This window comes from Leuresthes tenuis, unplaced genomic scaffold, assembly GCF_036924035.1.
Source record: "Leuresthes tenuis unplaced genomic scaffold, fLeuTen1.0.hap1 SCAF_21, whole genome shotgun sequence".
Lineage (NCBI taxonomy): Eukaryota > Metazoa > Chordata > Actinopteri > Atheriniformes > Atherinopsidae > Leuresthes > Leuresthes tenuis.
The window spans coordinates 26,477,278-26,487,704 of NW_027325375.1; the positions used below are offsets into that span (position 1 = coordinate 26,477,278).

Below are 10,427 nucleotides of genomic sequence, written 5' to 3' on the forward strand. Positions count from 1 at the left end.
CTGTTGTATTTCACAGAAACAAAATGACACGGTAGCTTTCCTAAAGCACCTAATGGGCTTTTGCTGTCTCTGTTGCCATGGAGACGGTGCTCCAGTGTAGCTGATCTGCCAGAGGCTGTCCATGATTCTCAATTTAAAATGTAAATTTCTGTTGTGCTCAGGCTCTAAAGTGGATTTAGTGTGTGTTTAGGCCTGCCTTGTTTCTCTGGGGATAGTTGGATAGTTCGGGTGGTAGAGTTAAAGGGCTGGGGGGTGGGGGGTCTGATTTATAGACTTGCCATTTTATGTCTCTCTGTTGTTTATTGTTGCTTGTGTGCTGGGCTGCTCTGCAGGCGAGAATATGCTGAATGAGTTTTCACATCATTTTGTTGTTGATGCAGCAGGAAGAAAATTAGCTTTGCCGTTACAACAGAGGCTGAATATTTAACAATGTCACCGCTCCTCTGTCTCACATCCTCTCATCCCTTTGTCTTGCTTTAAACATCCTCCCACAGCCGTCCAGGGTTATTGAAGGGGGGTGATCCAGGCCTACCCTGGTTGGCTGACTCCTGGCCTTCCACAAGCCTCCCAGCTAACGGAGGCTTAGGGAGCCCGCAGGGTGGCAGCAACTTTGGCCGAGGAGGTAAGAAACACAAACAGGCTGGGGGAAGGAGGTGAGGAGGAACACAGTTTTAGCAATGCCTTGTTGGACAGTTTTGATGCTTATCCTTTGGGAAGCATTGTGACAACACATCACACAAACGCATGCACACACACAAACAGGCTAAGCACATGCACCCAAATTAAAAGAGCCTTTGAGGGTTACATTTTACTAATTTGTTTTGACAAGTCTGATATTTAGCTTACATTTGTGGTGTTTGCATATATATTTTTGGCCTTCACTCGTCTGTCATAACTTACCATTGTGCATTTAATGAGGTTGTATAACATTGATAGTCAAAGTTTATGAGTTTGTTTCATATGTTTTTATTTAATGTGAGCTGCAGACTTTTTTTTGTGTGTGCAAGACAGTAGAGCTGAAGGTTAGCGCTGTTGAATATTCCCTCTTGTGAACACTCCACTGGGCTCCCACAGAGTGTTGCATGCTAATTATGGTTGTTGATAATCACTTTCATTTATATCAAGTCCAGTTTAGACCTGTATTTAACTAATACAGAATGCCAGAGCAGCAGGGAGTGTTAATGACCTTAAAGATCGTTAACTTCATGTCAACTTATCTCTCCATGTTGCCTTTTCCATTCCCCTCCTCTTTTTGTCTCCATCCTCCTTTGTCTCAGATGTTTTACCATCTGCAGCAGTGGAGAAAACGGGCACCATGCTGTCTGATGGTGCCATCTACAGCAGTATTGACTTCATGGGGAAAGGAGGCTACAGCAGCCCAGCGCGAGGCAGTCAACCCACCCCCTACGCCACCACTCAGATACTCCAGTCCAACAGCTTCCACGAGCTGGCTGTGGACAGGCCAGATCCCCGCTGGAAGGCTTCTCTACAAGCCCAGCAGGAAATGGCAAACATGGGCTACTCACTAACTGACAGGCGCCCCGGTAGTGGTATGAGCCATGCTAAAATGACCAAAATTTGGATTAGTTGTTTTTTCTCTTATTGTATAGTATTTGCATGGTTATGATTGTATCTTTGAAGTGGATCTGCAGACATTATTATTTCCAGGCTGTGAAAGTACTGGAAGCTAAAGTTTGGGAAACAGCAAATTGGAAAGGAAGGAATTTATTTACATATTCAGTGAAATGGACCCTTAGGACAATGTTCTTAATTACTCTTCTGTCTTCATCACAATTCTACCCTGAGAGCTTATCTAGCCCAGAAATGTCACGCAATCATGACGCATTTCTTTGGCTTAATTTGATTAGTGATGGCAGAAAATCCCTCAGTGTTCTAAGTTTTTTATTTAGCTTATATACATTTGGTAAAGTCATGGAGGCATATCTGTCTTCACTTGTGTAGTTTTGCACAATAGGCTGCACGCTCAGCTAAATGTCAGGCTTACCAGAGATAAAGTAGAGCAAGAGAGGAAGCTGTATGGAAGCAACTTAAAATGGTTTGCCTCAGGTTTCGATGCCTCTTTAAGAAATGTCAACATTTAGAAAATGTTTTAATGTGCTGTCAGCACCCTGAAAAAAGAAATAAGGCACACTGTGAGACAGGTTTGAAAATTTCAGTGGTGCAGAAGATGGAAGATAGCAGAGCTGTATGCAGGTGCAAATCCAGTGTAGAATCATATCGGTTTGTTCAGCATACATGGATTTCTTAGTATTTGAAACCCTCTTCTGTTATTATCAACCCCTAGGTGCAAAGACTGGGAAGAAAAAGAAGTTAAAAAGTGGAACAAAAACCTCTAAATCAAATGGTACATGTTGGGCTAACATGCCTCTGCCTCCACCACCCATGCACCCTCTCCCAGGCACTGAGGTTGACCTTGACCAATACCCCCAGGAAAACCATGGAGGAGGGTAAGATACACTGAAATCACACTGATCTCTCTACCCTGGAACATTCAAGCCAAAAAACCATGTCAGACTTAACTTTTCCTACCTTGCAGATATGACAAAAACATTTGGACACCACCCATGTCCGTCCAGACTTACCGCCACCAGAATTTGGACAACAGCGTAGAGGAAGAGAGAGGTCCCACTCCTCCCCTGAGAGGAAGATCTTCCTCGCCAGCAGCAGCTCCTTTCAGTCAGCCCTCATCCTCCTCTCTCAGTTCTACCCACCATGAGGAAATGCAATCCATTTTGCAGGCCCACTTAGATGAGCTGACCAGAGCATACCAATATGAAGTGGCCAAGCAGGCATGGTAAGAATACTTAAAAGCACCAGTTCATTTCATTTCTATAGAATGTTATATACCTCCTATGGCTATAAAAAGCAAAAAAGATAAAAAGGTTTGCATGGCATTGTAATTTTATTCAAATGTGTTTGCTTTGCACAGTTAGAGAGATACCTGTAATTGCCTTCATTTGTCCTGCTGATAGTTTAAGTTTTGCATATCAATGCCTAATGTTTGAGCATCTTTTAATGCTGGTATTTACACATGTCATCCCAAATCTGAGGTTCATGTGTCTTGCGAGCGATAAAAACATCTCTCCATTGATTACACCTTTGACGGAGCTTTGGAAAACTTGATAAGTCAGGGCCGACACGTGTTGAAGGGTAATGACTGGGTTTAGTTTTACATGCTGTTCTGACATCAGTAAATAGAGTTGGTAATTATGCATGCATCTCCTCGATGGTGGGATGTGAGCCACCGTGGAGGACAGCTGTGCGGGAGATAACAGGCATGTTGCTGACAGCCCTGCCCATCCAGATATCCTTTATCCAGTCCAATTACAACTCCATTGTGTTAGCACAACACACAACACTGCTGAGAAAGTAATCAGTGAAAATCACTGCAGGCATTCATAGTCACTGCACATTGCATCTCTAAGCTTCAGGATATCCACTGATTCTGCACTCTGATGCTTGTTTTGGAGTATTTTTCTCCTTCATTGCTTTTTTAAATTGAAAAATACTTTGTTTATTAATGCACAGTATTTCTCCACATTTCATTAGGCATATGAAGAGCAGTCCAAATGTGTCCAACACCCCAACCGACTTTATGTCCAGCACACTGGGCTCTGATTTGGGAACCACTCTGCTTTCTGAAGAAGATGAGGAGGAGGAGGAGGAGGAGGAGGAGGAAGAGGAGGAGGAGGAAAGATATGCCATGGTGTCAAAAAATTTGTGTGGTTTTGACTATACTCCTGGTCACAGCATGGACAACCTTGAGGGTTCAGGTATGTTTTTTTCTGATTAGGTCGTTGCTCTTAAATGAATAGACCACAGGGTCATTGACAACAAATTGAAAACACGCTGAAGATCACCACATCATCTCAGCTAGAATAAGTTTAAACTCATGTGAAGATTGAAAAATATAGATGAATATGCATGAATTCTTAACAGTGTGGATGAAAGTAAATGCATGTATATGTGCTGAGTATAATTTCAACAATAGCACATTCACTGGCAATATGGTAAATAATTGAAAAATCAAGCATGACCATGACCATATTAAATAGTATTTGAGTTAAAAAGCAAAAACAAAATACTTACTAAAACCTATGACGTTTTTTTTTTTATCAAAATGTTTTTTTTCATATTCTTTTTGTTTATCTATGAAAAATAATAATAATTACAAGTGCAGTACCAGCCAAGTTTGGACACTTTATCCAATCATTTTGAATGACAAGATGTGGCCACACTTTTGACTGGCTCTGTATGCAGATGAATAAAGTGAGAATGTAACTAAAGGAAACAGAGTATTATTCCTGGAATACTGTTCATGCAGGGAAAAGTGTGTTCTATTTGTAGCCAATGAAAAATCTACTATATGACAGAATGAGAGATTCAAGTGTCTGTGACATCAAAATCCAAACAAATGGAAAAGAAAACAAAGAAAACATGATATTTCAGTCTTCTGAAAAGCAATCGGTTTAAATGGACCAAGGATTCAGCTGATTGATCCAGATTTGTCCAATAAGTCCAACCTCAGGCATGTCACGTAGAGGATGAAAAGTGTGTTTATGTACAGCACTCAGCAGAGGTAGACACTGACAGTCAGAGCGGATCCAAAAGCTATACTTGGTTATAGTCTCAGAATTATTCAAATATCCTAGTTTGAGTACCCTTTTTAGCTATTAGTTCTTCTTCTTCATGAGAATTTCAGAGTATCTGTTTAAAGTTTTGTGCACTCATTCTTTAATCGATGCTGAAGCCATAACATAATATTTTAACAACTTTAGTAGGGCTGTACTGAAAAGTATCAGATCTAACATTTAAGATTTGATGCATTTAAAAATAGGATTCTATCTAAGAGCTTTTTCTTTAGAACTAAAGAGCTTGATTGCTTCTCCCACAGAGACAGAACCGTACCATTTTTAGACCCCATTGTTTGATAGGTTACGATTGATGGGTGCATTGAGAATATGTGTTTTCAGTACTTTTAATAACCCATTGCAGGGCAATCGCAGGTCGGTGTGTATATAAATATTTACAAACATTAGCAATGCAAACATGTTTTTATTTCATATTTAACTGTCATACATTTTGACACACTATTTCAGAAGCAAATTAATGTGGACTGAAGAATATCTGCAGCTCAGTAAGTCAAAACATAAAGGAAGTCACAGTGATGGCACTGTTTCCATGGGGGCTGTCATATTAAAATTGCATATTACATCCTTTTCATTACTGCAACAAAGGGGGGGGGGGCATCCAGTAAGAGTATAAAAACACATAAATAGACCTGAATGTCATTAATCCAATTTCAGTTACAGCAGTATTTTTGCTTCCATTGCAACTGACACATCTGGCTGTTTCTCTTGCCTGTCTGGGCTGACCTGCCATGTGTGAGACAAATATTTGTTTTGGAATTCATGGGCAAAGCTTCACTCACTGCTGCTCTTTACAGGCAAAAGCTCCCAGCAGTGTCACTCAGATAGCTTTGGCACAGCAGACCGTAGCACACAGGACACGCATAGCCTTGGACACAAGAGGGCACCACTCACTGGCCACAAACCTCAGACAGACAAGGTTGGAACTCTTCCCAGACGAAGAGACACCAACACAGACGGTCAGTTTGCACTTCTCAGAATTCTCAGACACTATTGATTAAATATTATGTCCGTTTTAAAGTAAATGTAGTCCGAAGGGCAGACTCTATGTCACAGTATCTCAGTCATATCCTTTCCAAAACTCTTATTTGCTACCCAATCAACAGCCCACACAGCAGCTATGAAGTCCCTGCACGGCATGGGTTCCCACATGCACGGCTCATGGGCAGCTGCAGCCTCAGACCCCTCTGAGGAGTGCATGGTGACCGTGTCAACGCTAGAGAGGCAGCATATGGCTTCCTGGAGTGGCACAACATCATCCGGCAGGGCCACCCTCAGTGGAGGTTCTCACAAAAGACCTGGCACAGACCTCCCCCACACTGGGCATCCCTCCGTAAATGGCACAGAGAGGAGGGAACACTGTAAGTATTAATCCTCATATCACACATAACAGATCTGTCTGATATAGCAAACACTGTTTTGTATCTGTACCTGACAATCCAAAGGTTATTTATATGTAGCCTTATTTCTCCTTAGCCGCTAAATAGATCAGTGTTTACAAAACCTGTCTCTCCATACTGGCAGGGGGTCTCATTACAGTTGCCTACTCCTCAGTGTGCGGATGAAACAGGTCACTCACAGACAAACAGACTGACACCCAGTTCAACCAACTAGAGATCAGATTGGGTCTCGTCCAAAAGCAGCTAAATTTCCAACTGGGTCTATGTTGGATAATGTTCTTATGCCCTCTTTACTCTGACATTCATATTCCACAATATAGTCATTGATAAGTCCTGTCAGCAAGGTTAGCACTGGTACTATCTTGGCTGGAGATAACAGCACACATTCTAATGTAGTAAGCCAAAACTTCCCATTCAATGTCCACATGACAACATTTAAACCATAGTTTTAAAATCTTTTCAGTATGGACGGATTTTTTCTAAAGATTTGCTTTGAGTGATCAGGTCTGTATTTGCATGTGGATGATTGGTCAAAATATATAAAAATGCTGTGCTTGCAGCATGCCAATCGTACAGGAAAGGTATCAAGAATGTCAAAGAGTTTTGACACCAGTTTTTAAAAAGACCACTATGTTTCTCCTTGGTTCTTCTGGACCAACTCCTGGGATGGGTAACTAATAGTCAACAAGGACAAAAAAAGGACACCAGGGTCACTTCATATATGAAATCATGAATTCCATGTCCACAATCAGGAGAGCACTGAATTATAATTATTTGCATGGCACGGGTGCAAAGAGAATGCCACTGGTCTTCAAAAAGAACCCTGATGCCCATCTTTATTTTGCTGAAGATTATGTAGACAAACCAGTGTTGTGTTTTAGATACAGAAAAAGTACATAAATGTTATTCCATCTTTAAACGTAGTGGGAGTAGAATCATGATTTGGTTCTGTTTTACTGAATCTAGACCATATAAACTTCAGTTGTCAGGGTTCCGGGTCAGTTGATAACAAGTATTTGTCTAGATTTTACAGTTCTGTTTTTTGCTTTGTCTTCTTGTGTCTTTTTTCAGAGTCGAAATGAAGATTCATTCCCTGCAGCTGCGGCATGTCCTAAGACACCTTGTTGATAGGCGCTATGAGAGTTTTTGCTCATCAGAATAATGTTGAGAAGATGGAGAGGACATGGACTGACGGAAGAGACAAAAGTGTGTGGAGAAAAATGCAGAGCTGTAAATGTCATGTACAGACACAGACACCTCTCTCACAGTGTTATTTTCATCCCCCTCTTCAAAGAGTAAAGAGTATGTTACAGTATATGTCTGCTTCTGTTTTCTGTCACATGATGTACAACTGTTCACACAGTGGAGATGTGAAGAAGAAGAAAACACACAACAAAATGAAAAAAGGACTTGCAAAATTTGTAAATATTTTTTTTTATGTTTTTTCTTTCTTTTGCTTTGCTATGCAAGCCAAACCTAATGTCGTCTCTTTTGTGATTTATTACTGTGAATCATTTTTCATTAATGCTCAAACTGTTAGCTTTTTTTGATGAAGCTACTGTATTGTTGTATTTTGCACAGAGCGTTTTGGTGAAAATAAGCACAAACTCATTGTCAGCTGAGCTGAGGAGGAGAATCATGATGGCAAAGAGGGACATGTATGTTAAACAGAACTGAATCAGAGCATATGTATTTGGCTTTGCAGTAATTATTTGGGAAATACTGAGATGTATTATGGAAAATAGTACACACTTGGAACATTTATGCCAAAAAATCAGTGAAAAAGAGATCTGTTTCATTCTTCTTGCAGTGAATCATATTGTACTTTACACTAACAGTGGTTCACAGCACATGATTACCTGAAAATATTGTAACAAAGAAACTCATTAATCATGATATACACAGCAGACTTAAAACAATAGCAATTTCTCAGCCATTACATAAAAATAATACTCTAATAAACTATATATATATTTGTTTCTTTTCCAGTGAAATCCAGAGTTATGATAACAGTGCAATATTCAGAAGACAATATGGCAGTAAAGGGAAATGCAAAGGGGCAAAGACAGATGCTTTAAACTGATCTAAATTATCTGCAGACAAAAAAAATGGTGCAAGATGTAAGAAAATAACATGATCAGCAAAAACAGTATCATGCTGTTCTAATTTCTCTGTAACATTACTGAATGGTCATGAATTTACACTTTCATCTCAAGATGTATAGAACATTCAAAGGTGTTTTACAATATTTAAAATGCAGCAGGATGAAATTGTCTGCCTATGAGATTCAGAATGCAATGTCTTCACACCTGTTTGGTTGGTTATGCTCTGATCTTTTCTTTTTTGTAACGGTTCACCCTTTGAAGAATCTTTACATGACAGATTGGTTTGCCCTCAGGAATACACAGCCACATAGACTAGGGCCATTATCAATCCTTTGATGCAAAATAAAATGTGTGTGAAAATGAACCAGATTTCTCCTTACAATGCCTGAGTCCATTTTGGAGTTCCTTGTATGAATCGCTTGGATTTTTGTTTGAATTTAACTTGCAATTTGGGCTTTTGTGTCCATCCCGTTTAAAGCCAGTTACAGTACTAGCAATAAAATACGCTCAACATCTCAATCTAAAAGTTTTTTTTCAAGGACTAGTTGGATAAAATGTACATCATCATTCTCAAGTTCTCAATAAGCTAGTTTTAATTACAGGGTTACTATATGAATCTGGTCATTTTACTGTTTTGGGTTCACCTTATAGGTATAATTTTGCTATATTTTGATTAATGCCCAGTTGCATTTATCAAGATTTGTCCATGTAGTTGAAGTGTATAGGGCATGCTTTAACTTTTAATATGGCACATCCAAGCATACCTGTTAATCAGAAAAAGATGCATACCCTCTAAGAATTGAGTAACACAGGGCTTAAATATGTGGTGGTGTCTTCAAATATGCGTGTTGTCTCAATCACAGCTTAGACTTTGTATAAAGTTTGAGATTCAGCTTTTTCCCCACCATCGCTATCTCTGAACCACCTGAACCTCTCTGTTACAAGAAGAGAACTTTATTATTGCCAGCATGGATCAGCACTGGCGAGGACTGCCTCAGGTAATAGTGCAATTGGTGCTGTGTGCACTTTGGGACAGCCTTGTATCTTGTTATGGATGTGCAGGGATTAGGACAGTCTGCAAATATTCTAGAGATGGGCTCAAAGGGCAGTAGACCACTTAAACTTTACATCCAGGGTTCCCAGACGTACCATGAGGACAAAAGGACATTGTGGATTCTTCTATATCATAACAACTAAATTTAGGTTCCATGTTAAAGGCACTGACTTCACCAAATGCTGTTCTGATTCCGCCTAATTTGCCCAGCTTGTAGAACATGTGAATTTAATGGAAGGAACTAAATCAAATATCCCACTGAGCCCAATTACAAGGCTCTACTTGCATTGATATTGCTACACTTGTGTCTTACATAGCTGTTACTTTATATACTGGTCTTGGAATGCAGTGCTTACTTTATGGGTCGTTGTGGTTTTGGTTCAATGCAAAAAAAATTGTTTAGTGCAACAAAATCATTCCTGAGATACTTTTTCAGCACCTCGGGGACCAATTTTGACTGCTTCACTTCTTGAGTTGTTGCTGCAAACCACCGAGAAACACTTGTAATGAAGGTCATTTTTTCTATGGAAAGCACCAGCTGACAATAAAGCATCTAAAGCATATTGCTTTTATTTTTTTACTTTTAAAGAAAGTTTCTGACACTGCACATTACAAGCATACAGTTTTGATTTGAATTTGAATTGTTACAAGAGTGAACACAATGTACTGCCTATTTTTTTTAAAAGATCAAATTGTAAGTAATTAATGAGGTGAACATAAAAGGAGTGCATGTGGTTCTTAATGGTGCGGAGGTTTGGACCCCAACTCTTAATGTAAAATGCATGCTGCTTTTTCAAATTGGAGCACCTAGGGAAAATCAGATCAGGAGCAGGAGCGCTGTTCGGTAGCTGACCCTGACCTTTAACCTGTGTGAAAGATGTGAAAAGACAGTTTCACCTTTGAGGATGGTGGTCTGCTGGTTTGAGTATTGGATTACATGACATGTCCACGAGAAACGATTCAATATGAACTCACTTATATTTACCAAATTCTAGTGAGAAACCGCATATAAGCAAATTCTCATTTTTCCCCATGACAAAAACAGAATTTGTAAAGGCAACATCTCAATCTTTGAACTCTGTGATTCCAGTCACTTTTAGGTGATTCTGTCAACTAAATATGGACAATTGAAAATATTCAAATGAAATCATTTCATTTTGTCAGTGTGCACTTTGAGACCTCATAATGCACGATTCTT

At 39.6% G+C, this 10,427-nt stretch overlaps 1 protein-coding gene across 1 annotated transcript in view; it reads left to right on the forward strand.

The window, feature by feature from the left end:
• The window catches only part of LOC140280086 (roundabout homolog 2-like), a 77,422-nt gene extending 68,883 nt beyond the window's left edge, over nucleotides 1–8,539 (forward strand). The window contains exons 20-27 of the mRNA XM_072375354.1: nucleotides 495–622; nucleotides 1,278–1,550; nucleotides 2,306–2,468; nucleotides 2,558–2,815; nucleotides 3,571–3,794; nucleotides 5,468–5,629; nucleotides 5,777–6,031; nucleotides 7,142–8,539. Coding sequence (XP_072231455.1) covers nucleotides 495–622; nucleotides 1,278–1,550; nucleotides 2,306–2,468; nucleotides 2,558–2,815; nucleotides 3,571–3,794; nucleotides 5,468–5,629; nucleotides 5,777–6,031; nucleotides 7,142–7,143 — 1,465 coding nt within the window. The 3' untranslated portion in view covers nucleotides 7,144–8,539. The remainder of the gene's footprint in view (nucleotides 1–494; nucleotides 623–1,277; nucleotides 1,551–2,305; nucleotides 2,469–2,557; nucleotides 2,816–3,570; nucleotides 3,795–5,467; nucleotides 5,630–5,776; nucleotides 6,032–7,141) is intronic.
• The last annotated feature ends 1,888 nt before the right edge of the window (nucleotides 8,540–10,427 follow it).